Source organism: Phacochoerus africanus, chromosome 14 (assembly GCF_016906955.1).
Source record: "Phacochoerus africanus isolate WHEZ1 chromosome 14, ROS_Pafr_v1, whole genome shotgun sequence".
NCBI classification, from domain to species: Eukaryota; Metazoa; Chordata; class Mammalia; order Artiodactyla; family Suidae; genus Phacochoerus; species Phacochoerus africanus.
In genome coordinates this window covers 37,260,519-37,281,129 of record NC_062557.1, presented here as the reverse complement: position 1 = coordinate 37,281,129, position 20,611 = coordinate 37,260,519, and the positions used below count along the sequence as shown (strand labels likewise).

General features: G+C 40.3%; 1 protein-coding gene across 1 annotated transcript in view; it reads left to right on the top strand.

The window, feature by feature from the left end:
- The window catches only part of PPM1D (protein phosphatase, Mg2+/Mn2+ dependent 1D), a 48,513-nt gene that overhangs the window by 8,427 nt on the left and 19,475 nt on the right, over window positions 1-20,611 (top strand). The window contains exons 2-3 of the mRNA XM_047757856.1: window positions 7,945-8,173; window positions 15,460-15,584. Of these exons, the coding sequence (XP_047613812.1) occupies window positions 7,945-8,173; window positions 15,460-15,584 (354 nt within the window). The remainder of the gene's footprint in view (window positions 1-7,944; window positions 8,174-15,459; window positions 15,585-20,611) is intronic.

Genomic DNA, 20,611 nt, shown 5'->3' with positions numbered 1-20,611 from the left:
TTATCACTGCTGTGGCTCAGGTCACTGCTGTGGAGTTCCCATTGTGGCACAGGGGTTAACAAATCCAGCTAGGAACCATGAGGTTGTGGGTTCGGTCCCTGCCCTTCCTCAGTGGGTTAACGATCCGGCGTTGCCGTGAGCTGTGGTGTAGGTTGCAGACACGGCTCGGGTCCAGTGTTGCTGTGGCTCTGGCCTAGGCCGGTGGCTGCAGCTCCAATTCGACTCCTAGCCTGGGAATCTCCATATGCTGCGGGAGCAGCCCAAGAAATAGCAAAAAGACAAAAAAAAAAAAAAGAAAGAAAGAAACTAGATACTATGATAGTATTTGGGAGTGATGGAATATTTTGTTGACAGTTTACTCTCTTCTTTGTTCAAGAAAAATTCTTTGGATTATTCCTGAAAAAAAAAAAAAAAGAGTTAACCTGAAGAAGCAGGTCTCGGATCAGAAACCTGGATACCTCCAGGAATCTAGGTAGCAGTTTTATCAGAGATCTGCTGCTGGATGCATACCAGAGAGCCAAGACTATATTTATTTGTCTTAATAAAGAGAATAAATCAGAAACTTCAGCATCATTTGGAATCAAAATTTGCCTTAATAAAGAGAATAAATCAGAAACTTCAGCATCATTTGGAATCACAATTTGCTTATAATTCTCTGTCATTTTCCAGGAACTATCAGACTTTTGCAGTGGTCAAACTATAGAGTGGAATACATTAGATCACCATGCCACCTGTCGTGTTTTAATGGTGATAGCAATCTTTATGATTCTCTGAGAGATGTGATAATTCTTTTAAAGCATTTTTTATTATAGTTGATTTACAATCAATAATTCTTTATTATTTCGGAAGGGAGTATCATTGGTGGGGCGCTCCAAAGTCTTGCACTTGGCCTTTTCTACCATGATAGACTTTCTGAACAATCAGTGAAGAGCTATGAGGGGAAGCTATGAGTCACTGAGGTTATTTGGGGACCAAATTAGCTGTGGGGTAGGTTTGGGATTTCACTGAGTCTGAGGTGGGCCAGATTTAGGAGTTCCTGCTGTGATGCAACAGGATTGGTGGCATGTTGGGAGCGCTGGGACGAAGGTTTGATCTCCAACCCAGCACAATGGGTTAAGGATCCAGAGTTGTAGCTGCAGCTTGGATCTGATCCCTGGCCTGGGAACTCCATATACTGCCAGGTGGCTAAAAATTGAAGAAAAAAGAGAGTCCTTTGTAGTACCTGACCTCATTATCAATGGACTGTGGCTGTGTTCTGTAGCTCCAGAATTATCTTAGAGCCATCATTCAGTAGTTTGTCAGTGTTGTGGGTATTTCTTTCTCCTTGGTGTATAGCTAAGTGGAAATGGCCACATATTACTTTGAAGAAAGGTAACAATTCTTTAATCTTGGAAGATTTTTTTTTTTTTTTTTGGTGAAAGACCATTCTGGAGATCCAGTTTTTCTTCTACCCTGTGTTGGTGAGTCTGCAATTTTACTTTGGGTAATTAACTGCTCCTATGTGATCTCTGTCACCTTGGGGTTCTCCCACCCCATAGAGATTGTTTTCATTGCAGCCTCTTGCCTTAGTATTTCTTGCCTAGAGAAAGAAGTCAGTAAAATGTATTTAAAAGATTTTGGTGTTTCACTATTATGTACGAAATACATAAAACAACAAGAATTTACTGTATAGCACAGGGAACTGTATTCAGAATTTGTAATAACCCATAATGGAAAAGAATTTTAAAAAGGAATGCAGATATATGTATAACCAAACCTCTTTGTTGTATACCTGAAACAAACACAGTATTGTAAATCAGCTATACTTCAATTAAAAAGAGATTTTTGGGAGTTCCCGTCGTGGCGAAGCAGAAACGAACCAACTGGGAACCATGAGGTTTCGGGTTCGATCCCTGGCCTTGCTCGGTGGGTTAAGGATCCGGCGTTGCCATGAGCTGTGGTGTAGGTTGCAGACGTGGCTTGGATCCTTAGTTGCCTTGGGAGCTATAGCTCCGATTCGACCCCTAGCTTGGAACCTCCATATACCATGGGTGCTGCCCTAAAAAGGCAAAAATTAATCAATTGGTCAATCAGTAAAGAAGAGATTTTGGTATTTACCTGATTGCTTCCCTAAGTATTAAAGTTGGAGACTCTTGCCAACCTTTCTTGGGATGGGTAAGTAGGATACATATGCATATAAAAGATGTAATCTAAGCATCCCATCTTCCGAAATCTTTGAATTATTTCTCTGTATTATTGTGTTTGTTTTCTGGAACTGCCATAATAAAGTACCAACATTGGTTGGCTGAAAACAACAAAAATTTATTGTTTCACAGTTCTGGAGACCTGAGGTCCAAAATCAAGATTTTGGCAGCGCCATGTTCTATTTACTCTGAAAGCTCTAAGGGAGAGTCCTTCCTTACCTCTTATAGTTTCCTGTTTATCAGGAGTTCCCGGCATTCCCTGACTGGTAGATGCATCATTCTAGTCACATGGCTGTCGTGTTTGTGTGTGTGTGTGTGTGTGTGTGTCTTTCCCACACCCGAGGATGCAGAAGTTCCTGATCTAACCACACCATAGCAGCAACTAGGCCACTGTAATGATGCCTGATCTTTAACCCCCTGCCCCACAAGAGAACTCCTCCCTATGTGTTTTAACATCAAGGTCACATTCTGAGGTACTGAGTAATAGGATTTCAACATACTTTTTTTTTTGGAGGGACATAATTCACCTTGTAACAGTCATATCAAATTGTTTCTTAATCGTGGAATCTTAGGCCAGAGTTGGGTCTATGTTTGCATTAGCTGACCTAGAAAAGTTTTGCCAAAGTTCTAAGCTAGTATGCTAACTATTCGACCTGCTTATCGTTATTCTTTATCAGTAATTCAGCCCTGTCTTAATCACTGGTTACTATCTAGAATTTGAACAAGAGTCTCAAATTGGTTCCATAGCTAATTGACAGTTTTCTGAGGGTCAGTTGCCTGCAACCTACTCTGTGATACTAGTTTTGTATTACAATTTTTTGAAAATAACACACACTGACTCAGTCTATAACAAGGAAGGAAAAGAACATTGGAGTTTATTGATCGGAAGGGCATTAGATAGATAGCTCACAGAATCAAACCAAGGGCTAAACCAGGTCTCAAAATGGACAGAACCAGGGTTTGTCTGAGGCCGTAGGTGATCAGAATTAGTGGACGCTCATTGAAAGTTTTCATTCTCTGGGATCAGTCAGCTCCCACAGTTTTCTGACTTTATGCTTTTCTGTCTAAAGATGCAAATACCTGAAAGTGAAATAGTTTAGGTCATTTGCCTACATCTTAGGCCAGGAGCCAGCAGGATTTTCAATTCCACTAAAGAAGTGCAGGAGTTCCTGTCGTGGTTCAGCGGTTACTGAATGTGACTGGAATCCATGAGGACATGGGTTCGATCCCTGACCTCACCCAGTGGGTCGAGGGTCTGGCGTTGCCATGAGCTGTGGTGTAGATCACAGATGTGGCTCAGATCCCATGTTGCTCTGGCTGTGGTGTAGGCTGGCAGCTGTAGCTCTGATTGAACCCCTAGCCTGGGAACCTCCATGTGCTCTAAAAAGACCCCCCCCCCAAAAAAAAAGTGCAGGGTAGGCTTTGTACCCCAGAACAAAACCGGGATGCTAATACTTGAAGGGAGAATGTGGGCTAGACAGGTATGTACTAGATTTAATACTATAAATAAAGGCTAAAGTAAAAGCAGCAGCCTTTGCCTCCATTTGGATTATTTCCTCAGAAAAAAAAGTTCCCAAAGTCAAATTATTTGGTAAAAGACTACTTATATCTTTTGATGGTTATTGATACAAGGTTTCAAATTTCTTCCTTAAGACTTTTACTGTTCAGTACTACTTTGACATTAGAATTCTTTTTTCTTTTTTTGCTTTTTAGGGCTGCACTTGCAGCATATAGAAGTTCCCAGGCTAGGAGTCGAATCAGAGCCGTAGCTGCCAGCCTATGCCACAGCTATGCAGGATCCAAGCCATGTCTGCGAGCTACACCACAGCTTACCCACTGAGCAAGGTCAGGAATCGAACCAGGTCCTCATGGTTCCTGGTCGGATATGTTTCCACTGCACCACCACAGGAACTCCCCTTTATTCCTGTTTAGAAAAATTTAGAACGCCCTATTTAGAAGAATTTAGAACTCCCAACATTAGAGTTCTGTAAGAACTCTTAGCGTAGTAATCAGGAGTATGTTGTATTGCCTGGGTTTGGGTCCCAGCTTCTGCACTTAGTACCTGTGTGGCCTTACCTCTATGTGCCAGCGTATCCTTATCTTTTTTTTAAATTTAATTTTTTTAGCGCCACACCCTCGGCATATGGAGGTCCCAGGCTAGGGGTCGAAACAGCTGTAGCTGCCAGCCTACTCCATACCAAAGCTATGGGATCCAAACCATGTCTGCAACCTACAGCATAGCTCACAGCAACACCAGATCCTTAACCCACTGAGTAAGGCCAGGGATCAAACCCACAACCTCATGGTTACTAGTCGAGTATGTCAACCCCTGAGCCACAATGGGAGCTCCCTCATCTTTATTAAAATAAGGAGTCTCTGGTGGCTTAGTGGTTAAGGATTCTAAATTGTCACTGCTATGACACAGGTTTCGTCCCTGGCCCAGAACATTCACATGCTATGGGCATAGCCAAAACAAACAAAAAAAAGAGTTAATAATAGTACCTACCTCCTGAAAGTTAAATGAGTCAGTATATATTAATTGGTACATGGTTAAGTACGTAAGTACCCTAAATGTTAAGTTTATCCTAAGGAACATATACATTCTATACTTGTTTATAATAGCTTTACTTCATACAGAAATTTTATTTTATTTTTTAGGTCAGAAACAGATTTATTAGAATAGGATGCTAGTAAGAGATGCAAGTGGGCAGGCAAGGAAGCTCTCATACAGAAATTTTATATTTTAGTGTAAAGTTTATTAATTTTTATTTTAATGACTTAAACACATTTCTTAAAGGATACTTAAGCCAGAGTTCCTATACTATCTGATACTGTCCTTTTATTATGCTCCTAGTTTTAAGTCATTTTGTTGAAAATTAAAAGATTAAGTTGTAAAGAAGTTCCCTTGTGGCTCAGAGGGTTAAGGATCTGGTGTCACTGTAGTGGCTTGGGTCACTGTTGCCATATGAGTTCAGTCCCTGGCCCAGGAACTTCTAATGCTGCAGGCGCAGCCAAAAAAAAAAAAAAAAGGTACAAAATGTAAAGTAGAAAACAAGAAAGACTAAGGAAGACAAATTGTAAAGAGAAGAGATTCCTTAATATGTAAATTTATTGCAGTTTCAATCAGAACCTCCATAGGCTTTGTTTTTCAGTTTTGCAAGTTGCTTCTAAAATTCATCTGGAAAAATGCTTAAGAGAATATTGAAAAAGAAGAATAATTGGGGGGTGCTTATACTCCAAATTATTAAAAAGAACCATAAATAGATTAGTTGGATGAGTCCAGAAATAGATATGAGGCAAAATGTAAAACATGATAAAAGGTGACATTTAAAATGAATAGGGAAAGCATGGAGTATTCAGTATTTTTAGATAATTGCAGAATATCTTCGATGATATATTAGTACTTTTGACCAAAAAATGTGATTTAAATATTAATATTGCATTGAATATATTTTTTTATTTTTAGCTTTTTTCCTTCCTTTCCATCTTGTTCTAGGTGCTTTTTGAAACGGCCAAATTATTTGTATACTGTAGTTAAATTTGAGTCATCTTAGAACTCTTCTTTCTGGCCGTTCACCTCACTCACATTTATTGTGATAATTTTTTCCCTTAGGTTCTTAGCTGCAGAAAACAATTTCTTCTAGCTTGTTTAAAAAGAAAAATTTTAGCAAGAGCTCTAGTTTAACCCATAAAATAATTGAAATCAGGGCTAAATAAACATATACCATATTCCAGGCTAAGCTTCTAGGGATGACACCTGTAACCAAACTGCAAAGTATGTGCTAGGGAGCTCTCTGCTTGCAAAATTGATGCCTTCTTCCTGCTTTAAATTTTTTTTTCTTTTTAACTTAAAAGTGTGAAATATGGAGTTCCCTTGTGGAGCAGCAGGATATAAGGATCTGGCATTGTCACTGCCGTGGTTCGGCTTCAGGCCCTGGCCTAGAACTCCCACAGGCACTTTCTATGTGTCTGGTACTGTTACAGATGGTTTTATATTTGTATATGCTTGTGTGTGTGTGAATTTCCAGCTTCATCAATATTGATAGCTGTTCTGGTTTCCCTCACTTGTGAAGGTCATTTATTTCGTGTACTGTAAGCAGATCTCTGTTGTGAGATCACACAGTAGCGTGGGTTCCATCACTGGGAAGGTATGTGATGGGGAGATACACTGTAGGGTTCAAAAGATGCCTTTTCAGCATATGTAATATAGGGGAAAAAAACCCAGCTGGCTAGAATATGTTAGAGAAACCTTTTGTCTATAAACATTGTGTGGCACTTCATCCATTTTTTTTGTGTGCGTAGCGGGGGCGGGGGGGGGGGTATTTCTTCTTCTTCCTCATCCCCTTTGAGACCTGGTTGTCTCTATCCGCAGATGCACCAGAGAGATATTTAGTTACCAGCTTAGGAATGAAAATGTTTACCTTTTACCATGCAGGGAGTTAAGGCACTGACCTAGGAGACGGCCAAGCTTTTATCATCCATTCCTGTCTATAGTCTTTGCTGCTGCCTCTGAGTTTGAAGTTTTCTGGAATTCTGTCTTACAGAGAATACTGATTGATGCACTGCCTTCTTTACTGCCTGTGCTTTTTCCTTATGTTGGATTACAGATTTTGCATTTTGATTTTTCCCTCACTATAATTCAATTAGTTTAAAATTCCAGGAATTCCTCAGATTTTCTTATGATCATTCTCTGTGTTTCATGACTGCTATGGACTTTTTCTAATATTTATATATATTCTGTCCTTTCAGTAGGATTTTGATGGTAGAATGTGTCAGTTTTTGAACTCAGTTTGCTATCTTGAGCTAAAACTTGTAGTTTGTTTAATAGTACAGAATATTTCAGAATTTTTAAATCATAGTGAATATAATCAGTCATTATAGGTTTTGAAATTAAATATGTGGGATCTTTGCCACTTTAAATACTTGAATTATTTTGAGCAAATTTCTTAGCCATTCAAAGTTTTGGTTTCCTCATCTGCAAAATAGGCAGGATTAGTCCCATTATCTTTTAGGCTTGTTGTTAGTATTACATGTAACACAGAATATGGTATACAGTAGGTGCTCCATAAATGTTACTTACTAGGTTGTGAATATTTAACAGTTACTTCAAAAACAAATTGCTTTTTGTGAAAATCTTTTTGAAGAAAGTTTAATAAAGAAGTTGCTGGCAATATGGTATCAAAACTTACAATGCCTTTGCCACTAAATGTGGTTAGGACTAAAACCTATATGAAATTAGTAAATGTGTCCTGTAATATTTTTCTCCTAGGATTGCCTTGATGATCATAATGTTTATAAAATTAATTTATTAATGTGTCAGTGAATTAATACAAGTTCTTTAATAGCTTTCAAAATATTTTTCTTAAACATTTCCTAAGCTAATTTAAATTTTAAGATGCTAATATTCAGCGCACATTGCTTTTTTTTTTTTTTTTTTTTTTAAGTCTTTTTAGGGCTGCTCCCATGGCATTTGGAAATTCCCAGGCTAGGGGTTGAATCAGAGCTGTAGCCGATGGCTTATGCCACAGCCACAGCAATGCCAGATCCAAGCTGAGTCTGTGACCTACACCACAGCTCATGGCAATACTGGATCCTTAACCAACTGAGTGAGGCCAGGGATCGAACCTGCGTCCTCATGGATACTAGTCAGATTCACTTCCACTGAGCCACCATGGGAACGCCCCCTATGTTGCCATTTGTATTCTGCCACAGTATTAATGTTTACACCTGGAAGAGTAAAATGTTTTATTTTTAATTACAGCAGAATGGCCAAAGACTATGACAGGTCTTCCCAGCACATCAGGGACAACTGCCAGTGTGGTCATCATACGGGGCCTGAAGATGTATGTAGCTCACGTGGGTGACTCAGGGGTGGTTCTTGGAATTCAGGATGACCCAAAAGATGATTTTATCAGAGCTGTGGAGGTGACACAGGATCATAAGCCAGAACTTCCCAAGGAAAGAGAACGAATCGAAGGACTTGGTGGAAGGTAATCATTGTGCTCTTTTGTCCTTCTTCTCTTGGTTTTTTGTAGTCCTTTTCTTCTTTACTTACCCAGATTAACCTACTTCTCCATTTAATGAAGTTACTTTCTCAGCATTACAGATTTTTAGTTTGCTTGTGAAAAGTCTATATATGTTCATATTTATCTTATTATTTGAATTATTGTTTTATTTCTGATAATGACTCCTAAAGGAAATAATATTTTAATGGCACTCAAGTAACAATACATACAAGGATTTATTGGAAACCTTTTACATAAATACTGATCAGATCAGCAAGCCCTTTAGAATTTGGACAGAGCAGCCCTTAGAGTTCCAGAGTAGAACAATTTTAATCTGTTGGGAGTGGAATTTTATTAGAATTAGCCTTCAGCTTTTCCCTTTGATTCTAAGTCATGTGTGCCTCAAACCCCTATTTCAACTTTCGTCTTAAAATGTATAGACAGTTTGTAAACTATGAACTGAATTTGACTTCAGAGTAATATTTTTTGATACAAAGTAAAATGTAACATTATTCTAAAAATCAGAGGAATGAATAAGAAAATTTAAAAATTAACCCAATACTAATTTTTAAAAATCAAAGATCTAAGGCAAGTTAAACAGAATCTAGTGTTTTCTAAATACTCATTCTAAGAGTTCCCATAGTGGTGCAGCAGAAGCAATTTGACTAGTATTCATGAGGGTGTGGGTTCGATCCCTTGGTGGGTTGGGGATTCGGCATTCACCATGTGAGCTGTGGTGTAGGTTGCAGGCGTGGCTTGGATCCTGCATTGCTGTGGTGTAGGCTGGCAGCTATAGCTCTGATTCAACCCATATCTTGGGAATTTCCATATGCCATGAGTGCAGTCCTAAAAAGAAAAAAAATTCATTCAGTGAGGACACAGGTTTGATCCCTGGCCTTGCTCAGTGGGTTGGAGATCCTGCATTGCTGTGGCTATGGCGTTGACAGGAAACTGAAGCTCCAATTTGACCCCTAGCCTGGGAACCTCCATATGCTGTAGGTGTGGCCCTAAAAAGACTAAATAAAATATTACCTTGATGCTATTACTTGCTTCCTTTTTCTTATTTATATTACATCAAAATAGTCTTTTACAGAGATATAATAAATTGAAGAAAAGAATTAACATCTTTAAATTACCAGTTCAAAAGAGCAATAAGAAAATACTGAAACCCAAAAAAATTAAAAAAAAAAAAAAAAAAAGGGAGTTCCCGTCGAGGCGCAGTGGTTAACGAATCCGACTAGGAACCATGAGGTTGCGGGTTCAGTCCCTGCCCTTGCTCAGTGGGTTGATGATTCGGCGTTGCCGTGAGCTGTGGTGTAGGCGGCAGACGCAGCTCGGATCCCGCGCTGCTGTGGCTCTGGCGTAGGCCGGTGGCTACAGCTCCAATTGGACCCCTAGCCTGGGAACCTCCATATGCTGCAGGAGCGGCCCAAAGAAATGGCAAAAAGACAAAAAAAAAAAAAAAAAGAAAATACTGAAACCCTACCACCTTCAGAAAGGTGGATAAAGGAGAGGAAGTTTAAACAACAAAAAAACACAAAAGAGTAGTATAAACATTTGAAAAAATGTTTAACATTATTTGAAATGAAATTCTATTTTTTGCTATTGGGTTAGCAAAATTTGTGTGGTAATGGGTATCCTGGTGGTTGGATTATATATTGGTATGACCTATACAAAATAAAACACATACTACTAACTTTAAAATATAGACTCAGTAATTTCAGGAATCTACCCTAAAGAAGAAATAAGAAATGTGGACCAAAGTATCTGAGTAGAGTTATTGAATATAGTGTTTACTGATTGGTAATTTAGCTGAAAATAACTTGAAGGCTCAACAGCTGGAAAGTGATTAAGTATATTATATGTTTGTAACATTGACTATGATATGGGCCATTAAAATAATATTTATAGATAAATTTTTTAAAATTATGGTGTTATCAAAATGTTTACACATAAAAGTAAAGGTAGGGTAGTATGAACATAATATATGGGGAAATTTTTTTTTTACCTTTTTAAAAAAAAAATTTATATGGCGTTCCCGTCGTGGCGCAGTGGTTAACGAATCTGACTAAGAACCATGAGGGTGCTGGTTCAATCCCTGGCTTTGCTCAGTGGGTTAAGGATCCGGCTCAGATCCCACACTGCTGTGGCTGTGGTGTAGGCCAGCAGCTACAGCTCCGATTACACCCCTAGCCTGGGAATCTCCATATGCCACGGAAGTGGCTCTAGAAAAGGCAGAAAGACAAAAAAAAAAAAAAAAAAAATTTATGGCTGCACCTGCAGCGTATGGACGTTCCCAAGCCAGTGATTGAATCCGAGCCACAGCTGCTAACTGCACTGCACCAGCAGCAGCTCCAGATCCTTTAACCGGCTGGGCTCAGCCAGAGATTGAACCTGTGTTTCTGCAGCAACCTGAGCTGCTGCAATCAGATTCATAACCCACTGTGCCCTGGTGGGAACTCCTGGGGTATTATTTAAAAAGGAAAAAAAAAAAAATATATATATATATATATATATATACACACAATTTTTTCCTGTTTCATTGAAAAATGATTGACATATGTCATTGTATAAATTAAGATGCATTAAATGATGGTTTGGTTTTTTTTTTTTGGTTTGGTTTGGTTTGGTTTACTTGGGTTGTGAAATAATCACCACAGTAGGTACAGCTAACATCTGTCTTGTGTAGATACAATTAAAAAAAGAGAGAGTAAAGAAAAATTTCTCTTTGTGATGAAAACACTTTGGATTTATTGTCTTAACAATTTTTCTGTATAACATATAGCAGTGTTAGCTATAGTCCTCATTTGTACACTATATCCATATGGTATGTAATTATAACTGGAAGCTTGTACTTTTTGACCACATTCCTCAATTCCTCCTACCCCAGCCAGGAATTTTTAATAATAAATAAGAATGGGGAGTTCCCTCTGTGGCTCAGTAGTTAATGAACCCGACTGGGGTCCGTGAGGATGCGGGTTTGATCCCTGGCCTTGCTCAGTGGGTTAAGGATCCAGCGTTGCCATGAGCTGTGGTGTAGGTCACAGATGAGGCTCGAATCCCACGTTGCTGCACCTGTGGTGTAGGCCAGCAGCTGTAGCTCTGATTAGACCCCTACCCTGGGAACTTCCTTATGCCGCAGGTGTGGCCCTAAAAAGCAAAAAAAAAAAAAAAAAATACACAAAGACACAAAGACACACACACACACCGTCTCCATGGAGGTTGTACCAGTTTATACGTCTATCTACAGTATATGTAGATGTTCTTGACAACGTACTTATAGAACTTTTTGATCATATTCAGTTTTAGGTTAAAAAAAAAGAGGCATCTGGGAGTTCTCCTGTGGTGCTGTGGGTTAAGGATCCAGCATTGCTACAGTGCAGCTGTAGCTGGGATCTGATCCCTATCCCAGAAATTCCATATGCCATGAGGCGGCTCAAAAAGAAAAAGTATTTTGGTGATGTTTCAATTTGGATTGATCTTAAGATTGATTATCTTTTCATTTGAGCCATCTATATTTCCTTTTCTGTGTATTTTTGTTTACATTCTTTGTTTATTCTTTTTTTGCATTAGTGTGTAGGAGCCATTTATATACATTAGAGAAATTAGACTAATGTATGGGATAAGTTTCAGATTTTTTTTCACAGTTTGTCTTTTGATTCTGCTCCTGGCATTTTTTTTCCACATGGAAGTTTATTTTAATGTAGTTAAATGTACCCTTTTTTTTTTTTTTTTTTCTGGCTGCACCCGTGGCATATGGAAGTTACCAGGCTAGGGGTTGAATTGGCCTACACCACATCAACGTGGGATCCAAGCCATGTCTCTGACCTACACCACAGCTCACCACGATGCTGGATCCTTAACCCAATGAGGGATGGATCACACCTGCATCTTCATGGATACTAGCTGGGTTCATTAACTACTGAGCCACAATGGGAACTCCTAGTTAAATGCACTTTTGAGAGCCACTTTTCTAGTACCTCCTTTTTTTTTTTTTTTAAATTGCCCTACCTATGGCATATGGGGATTAAATCAGAGCTTCAGCACCGACCTACACCACAGCCACAGCAATGCTGGATCTGAGCCATATCTGTGACCTACACTGCAGCTTGTAGCAATGCCAGATCCTTAATACTGAGTGAGGCCAGGGCTCCTTAACCTACTGAAGGAGGCCAGTGATTGAAGTCGCCTCCACATGGATAATATGTCAGGTTCTTAAACCACTGAGCCACAATGGGAACTCTTCTCATCAGTCTTTTAAAAAATACTTTTCTTGACTATTTATTTTTCTCTATGAATTTTAAAATTATATTTTTATTTAGTAATTTTTTAGAGTTTATATTTTTTGTCCTATAACTTAAAACACTATGTGGATAGTTGGACAGATGCTCTTTGCCATTTGGGAGCAGGAATCTTTTTGCACAAATTGAGCTGTTTGATTATAGGTTATTTCCTCCTTTCCCCCTGTCCTCATCCTAGGCAACGGGCCAATGCTCTGTTTTTCCAGCCTTCTGTTGCTGCTCTGCAAATCAGGTTGATCCTTTGTATATGCCTTTTAATCATACAGGACAATAGCAGGGAGTGCGATAAAAGCAGCATCTTTTACAACGTTGCTTTGGGTTTTTGATACTGGCTTTAAAACTCTTAACCAGTACCATTATTTTGTCTCCTTTTTCTCAGAAACACAGACACCATAATATCTTTGAATGTTAAGTATTAAGAGAGCGTGTAGTAGAGTTATATTGGAAGCAATTTGGGTAGCTGCTGTAATTAAGTATTAAGCCTTGTTTTGTAGGGAGCATGTTTAGGAAAGAAAACAGCATAAAGTGTTATGAAGGCGGAATGTTGCCCTCTCCTCCTATAACTTATGTTTCATAGATTTTTGTGAATGGTAGATTTAGTCTTTGCTCTCCTGTTTGCTTTTTGAGAATGGGCATTGAAGAAAGCATAAAATCACAAAGTGACTACCTTTGATACTCTGACTTCCACTATGACACACAACAATGTTGCTTTCAGTATTACAAAGCAAACTTTTTTTTTTTTTTTTTTAAGGGCTTCCCAGGCTAGGGGTCGATTCAGAGCTGTAGGCACTGGCCTGCACCACAGCCACACCAACACTGGATCTGAGCCACATCTGCCACCTACACCACAGCTCACTGCAACGCTGGATCCTTAACTCACTGAGTGAGGCCAGGGGTGGAACCTGTGTCCTCATGGATATTAGTCAGATTTCTTTTCACTGATCCTCAGTGGGAACCCTCCAAACTGATTCTTAAAGGGGATAGTGAGTGAGCAGCTCTCTTGAATTTTTCTCTGCGTTAACATAGAGTTGTCTGATTATTCTGTACTTGCTTCATTCTTCTCCTTTTCTGTCCAGTATGGTAGCCACTAGCCATATATGACTACTTAAATTTAAACATAAATTATATAAAATTAAAAATTCAGTTCCTGTAGTTCCCATTGTGGCTCAGCGGGTTAAGAACCTGGCTAGTATCCATGAGGATGCAGGTTCCATCCCTGGCCTCATTCAGTGGGTTAAGGATCTGGTGTTGCCATGAGCTGTGGTGTAGGTCGCAGACATGGCTTGGATCCTGCATTGCTGTGGTTGTGGTATATGCCAGCAGCTGCAGTTTTGATTTGACCCCTAGCCTGGAAACGTCCATGTGCTGTGGGTGCAGCCCTAAAAAGATCAAAACAAATAAATAGATAAAAATTCAGTTCCTCATTTGTGCTAGCCGTGATGACAGTGCCCAGTGGCCAGATATGGCTGCTGTATTGGACTGTGCAGAGTGAACATCTCCGTCATTGCAGGAAATTTCTCTCTGTCTCAGCTATTTCTAATATCGTCATTCCTTTGAAGTTAGAGCAGAAATAGAAAAGCCATAGATGGAAGTTAACTGGCTGGCTACTGCTGAGGTATACAGCATTTCGTAAGTGACGTTCCTGTGGAGATGGTCACCATGTGTCCTGTCTTAAGCTTTTCATATCTTTTGTTTTGTCTTTTTGCCTTTTCTAGGGCCGCTCCCACAGCATATGGAGGTTCCCAGGCTAGGGGTCGAATGGGAGCTGTAGCTGCCAGCCTATGCCAGAGCCACAGCAACGCCAGATCCGAGCCACATCTGTGACCTACACCACAGCTCACAGCAACGCCAGATCCTCAACCCGCTGAGCAAGGGCAGGGATCGAACCTGTTTCCTCATGGTTCCTAGTAGGATTTGTTAACCACTGAACTCCATATCTTTTTTTTTTTTGTCTTTTTTGGGCCACACCTGCAGCATGCGGAAGTTGCCAGGCTAAGGGTCGATACTGCCACCACTACAGCCTAGATCACAGCAACGCCAGATCCTTAATCCACTGAGGGAGGCCAGGGAGCTAACCCCTGTCTTCATGGATACTAGTTGGGTTTGTTACCGCTGAGCTACGATGGGAACTCCCCAGCTTTCCATCTTTTGAAACTAGTTTAGTTTCAGTGTTCATCAGTTTAGGAGGACAGTCGTGCTACTCACAGTCAACATAGTAAACTATTAAGAGACTCGTGTCTACATCAGGGTGTCATAGTTCTCACTGATAATGAGAACGGTAACTGTCAAGAAGACCACACACTGTCAGCTGGCCTGCTGTCGATCAAATGAAATTCAGATTATAGTCAAAGTGTTTCAGTGTGCACATGGGCCCTGAGTGTGAGAACCTAATTTGATTATCTTGATGTAGTCTGTCTTTGAGAGTCAGGAGTCAACTTCCGACTTGTGCAGGTATCTGTCAGGTGAATATCAGGCAGGCTAATACAGTTTCTTAGAAATTCTCTTTGTCACTCTTTGCCTCAACTTTTCTTAGGAAGGAGTATTTTTCTTTTTGCTTTTAAAAAAAATTCTAGAAAGATTACGCTTAAATTGGTTGAAGGGCCTGTTTCCCATTTCAGACATTCAGGCATAGATTGAGGGACCATTTCTACTGTGTGTGTGTGTGTGTGGACACACCCACAACGTGAGGAAGTTCAGGGCCAAGGATCAAATCAAGCCACGGTGGTGGGAATCCCAGATCCTTAACCTGCTAAGCTTCCAGGGAACTCCCAAATTCTTCTAATTAATCTACCCTGTTTTGTTTCTGCCTTCTAAATAGGAGCTTTGGTTTATGCATCTTTGTATCTAAAACAGACAAGTCATTATTTTGTGATATAATATGATTTTATATGTTATTTAACACATTACTTATTTAACTTTAGTTGTCATATTTTAATCATTTAGAGTATTTATATGAACTTGATCTTTTAGTGTGATGAACAAATCTGGAGTGAATCGTGTAGTTTGGAAACGACCTCGGCTCACCCACAATGGACCTGTCAGAAGGAGCACAGTCATTGACCAGATTCCTTTTCTGGCAGTAGCAAGAGCACTTGGTAAGTACGACTTATATTTGGTGAAATAATCTTGGATTCTCTACAATATGTGGTGGTAAAATAAAGAGAAGCCTGAGAATTAAACCCTCATTTGCCACATAATGAAGGTAGAAATATGATATGATGGTAAATGATTTAAAACCTAATTGAGGGGAAGGTAAAGTATGGATTTCAGTGCCAGTTGTTCTTTGATCATAAGTTATGTTGAATGTTCTGTTAATTCCTCTTTATTCTTTTTTTTTTTTTTGCTATTTCTTGGGCCGCTCCCGCGGCATATGGAGGTTCCCAGGCTAGGGGTCCAATTGGAGCTGTAGCCACCGGCCCAGGCCAGAGCCACAGCAACTCGGGATCCGAGCCGCGTCTGCAACCTACACCACAGCTCACGGCAACGCCGGATCGCTAACCCACTGAGCAAGGGCAGGGACCGAACCCGCAACCTCATGGTTCCTAGTCGGATTCGTTAACCACTGCGCCACGACGGGAACTCCCATTCCTCTTTATTCTTAAGGAAGTAATATATGACCAGGCTTGATGGTAGCTTTCACACTATTTCTGAGTTTCCTTCCCTATTCAGCCCATCATATTTTTCTTAGGAAACTTCAAAGCTCTTTTTTTCTTTAGCGAGCAAAGTAAACTGTCCATGACAAAATGAACGTACTTTTCTTCTCTTCTACCCAATTTTAGAAGAAAGGCTAGAAGATTACAGCTATAGAGATAACTTAGCATGGGAGCTCCTGCTGTGCCACACCAGGTTAAGGACCCGCCGCCATTGCTGCAGCTGTGGCTCGGATTCAGTCTCTGGCCTGGAGAACTTCCATATGCCTTCATTCAGTACAAAATTAAAAAAAAAAAAAAAAAGTAAACTCGTAGGGAGTTCCTTTATGGAGTAGAAGTTTAAGGATCCTATGTTGTTACTGCAGTGGATCAGGTCACTGCTGTGGCCCAGGTTTGATCCCCAGCATGAGAACTTTTACATACTGCAGGGCAGCCAAAAAAAAAACATAGATGAAGATGGAGATGAGGACACCTACCTGATTAAGAAGCAGTGGTGCAGGAGTTCCTGTTGTAGTGCAGTGGAAATGAATCCGAATAGGAACTGTGAGTTTGCAGGTTCGATCCCTGGCCTTGCTCCGTGGGTTAAGGATCTGGCATTGCCGTGAGCTGTGGTGTAGGACATAGATGTGTCTAGGATTTGGCGTTGTGGCTGTGGCGTAGGCCGGCAGCTGTAGCTCAGATTCGGCTCCTAGCCTGGGAACCTCCATTTGCCACAGATGCAGCCCTAAAAAGCAAAAAAAAAATGCTGTGGTGCAGGCTAAAGTAAGGAGTTTGGTGAAAACATTATTAGTGGTAGGTAAGAACTAAATCCTACAAGCCTTTCTAGACCTTGATGAGGAATTTTATTTTTTATTTTTAAGTTTTATTGTTATTATTATTTTTTGTCTTTTTGCCATTTCTTGGGCCACTCCCGCAACACATGGAGATTCCCAGGCTAGGGGTCTAATCGGAGCGGTAGCAGCCAGCCTATGCCAGAGCCACAGCAACTCGGGATCCGAGCCGCATCTGCAAACTACACCTCAGCTCATGGCAACGCCGGATCCTTAACCCACTGAGCAAGGGCAGGGACCGAACCCGCAACCTCATGGTTCCTAGTCGGATTCATTAACCACTGAGACACGATGGGAACTGCAAGGAGGAATTTTATTTTAAATGCTTTTGGAAGGGGATTGAAGAGTAGGATAAGAAATAAACCATAGTGGTTAAAAGGTAGACTTTGGAGCCAGAATTGCTAGGTTCCAATCACAGGGGACCTCCATACTATTGGAGTATTGGGTAGCTTAACTCATGTACAGTGCTTAAAATAGTGCCTGGTACATAGTAAGTGATCCATAAAAGTTGTTGCTGTTGTTTATTCAAGTAGGGCAGTGACATGATCTGGTTTGTTTTTAAAAGGTCATAATGGCTAAAATTATAAGGCAGTAAAACTGGAGCCAAGGACTCCATTTAGGGGCCTGTAGCAGTATTTTAGGCACTTTACATATTTTACAAATTTTTGTCTGAGTTACCCAGCCCTTTCACTCATGGTAGACATAAGTGAATTGATTGATATTTGATTCTCCGGTTGTTAGCAAGGCAAAAAGAGAGGGGAAGGTGATAGTCAGCTGCTGTTAACAGTTCAGGAGGATGGCAAATTTCGAGTTATCTATTGGCATTTGTAACATTAGTGAGCTTAGAAGGAAGGCATGGGATGCAAGGAATTAATATTACTAAAGAATGGAGGGTTTTATTTCATGGGGAACTCAGCACAGACCGAGGGCAAGGTCTTATTCCAGGTCCAAAACTACGGTGAACTTTCACTTTAGAAAAGTAGATGCCAAGTTATTTTGTATATGTGACGTGTGTATGTGCCAAGTATTTCAAGTAAGCCTTGAAACCCCTAAGTGATTGAGAAGAGAAAGAACAGGTGAAGGAGGGACAGAGCAGAAAAAACAACTGGTTTTCCTGTTTTAGACATTCCTACTCAGTTCAGAGAGAAAGCTCGGGAGTAATTCAGACAAAAAGGAATTCAACCCATTTGAATGTCTTCAGTAATCTTTACTTAAAATGTTTCAAAGTACAGACTGTTGCATTATTAGGCAACTCTCCTGTGAGTTAAAATCTGCCTCCACAGAAGTGTTCCGACAGGGCAGTGCCGTGTATTTATTTTTCCTTTTGCATAATGACAGTCATTTACCCATTCAGAACTGGCTACCCTGTTCTTCTAGGCTAATTTTAGACCCTTCATTAGTCTTGGCATATTCCTCTAGATGTTTCCTTCAATAATGTGATTCCAGAATTGAGGACATTTTGCAAGATGTAGTCTGACCATTTGGAAGTACAGTGGAAGCACCTAGTTCCTGCTACCTGAGCATTGGACTTACAATAATGGAGTCCTAGAATCCTGGCTGCTGTTAACTTTTAGTAATCTTACCACATTTTTTGGCTTATTAAGCTCAGATCTCTAGATATCTCTCTTATGACCTGCTACAAGGTTAAGTTTCTCTATGATATATTCTGTTGGTTTTTCGGGGATGGCATAAGCGTGTGGGGAGATGGAGGCTGAATAATAAACATTACATAAGCTTTTTTCAGGGTATGTTAAAAGGTATTGATTAATAGATTGATGTAAGTTTAAAGAGGGAGATCTTGATTGATGTAATGCTAATTTTTTTTTTCCTTAGCTTGTTTCTTCTTTCTTTTTTAGTCTTTTTAGGGCTGCACCTGCAGCACATGGAAGTTCCCAGGCTAGGGGTTGAATTGGAGCCACAGCTGCCAGCCTATGCCACAGCCACAGCAACACGGGATCCAAGCCACATCTGCAACCTATACCACAGCTCACGGCAACGCTGGATCCTTAACCCACTGAGCGAGGCCAGGGATTGAACCCACATCCTCATGGATACTAGTCAGATTTGTTTCTGCTGCACCACAATGGGAACTCCTCCTTAGCTTGTTTCAACATTTGTTAACTACCTAGAGAACGAAATAAAGTGGGTAGTCCTGGGGAGTTCCCGTTGTAGCTCATGGTTAAGGAATCTGACTAGGAACCATGAGGTTGTGGATTCGATCCCTGGCCTTGCTCAGTGGGTTAAGGATCCCTGTGGTGTAGGTCGCAGACGCGGCTCAGATCTGGCTGGCGGCTATGATTCGACCCCTAGCTTGGGAACCTCCATACACCATGGTGCGGCCCTAGAAAAGGCAAAACGACAAAAAGGGTGGGGGTAGTCCTCATTTTTGTATATTATACAAATATTCAAAAGTACTTACACGGTAAAATGTTAACATTAACTACTTTTAGTTGCCAGAGAGAAAACGTAGTGATTAGAGAGTAGAGAAATCAGGCAGTAAGTACCTTGACTGGATAATGAAAATCACCCTCGCTGATGAGGAGTAGCTGGACAGTGTATGCCTCCTGACGTGTGATGCATGTATCACCATGCAGTACTCTGGTTAAGAATGCATAGCTTCAGAGTTCTTGCTGTGGCCGAGTGGGATCAGCAGCACGGCTGGAGTGCTCAGACTCAGGTTTGATCCCAGCCTGGCGCAGTGGGTTAGAAATCTGGTATTGCCCTTTCTGTGGCGTGGTTTGCCAACTGTGGGTTGGATCTCATCCCTGGCCTGGGAGTTCAGTATGCTATGGGGCGGCCAAAAAAGGAAAAAAAGAATGCATAGCCTCAGTCTAGATTAAAGAAGGGTAAATAAATGTTAGCAAGTAAACGATATTCCTGATCCTATGCCTGGATCCTGTAAAGGACATTATTTGGCCATCTGATAATTCAGAATATGTTTGCTAGATGGTATATTAGATAAATGTTACATTAATGTAAATTTATGGAGCTAATAACTGCATTGTCCTTATTCTTAGAAAATACTCTTTGAAGTAGTTAGGAATAAAAGGCCATTATTTAAAATATTGTTGGAGTTCCCGTCGTGGCTCAGTGGTTAACGAATCCGACTAGGAACCATGAGGTTGCAGGTTCGGTCCCTGCCCTTGCTCAGTGGGTTAACGATCCGGTGTTGCTGTGAGCTGTGATGTAGGTTGCAGACGCGGCTCGGATCCCGTGTTGCTGTAAGCCTCTGGCCTAGGCCAGTGGCTACAGCTCCGATTCAACCCCTAGCCTGGGAACCTCCATATGCCGCGGGAGCAGCCCTAGAAAAAGCAAAAAGACAAAAATAAATAAATAAATAAAATAAAATATTGTTTATATATACACACAGAATCTTTATATGTAGATAGAAAACAGACAGAGCAAAAATGTCAACAGTAGGTGAATCTGAGCAGAGATGGGTGTTCTAAGTTTTATTTTTATAACTTTGTACATTTGAAATGATCTCCAGGCGAAATATTTTTTAAAGTAAGCTGACAGTAATCTGAAATTTAATAAATATAAAGTGCTAGGTTTAAGTTCAGAATATTCTTTGGGAGACTGCTTCCATAGCATTTCATTTGAAAGAGAACGAGAAGGTTTTTTTTGTTTTTTGTTTTATTT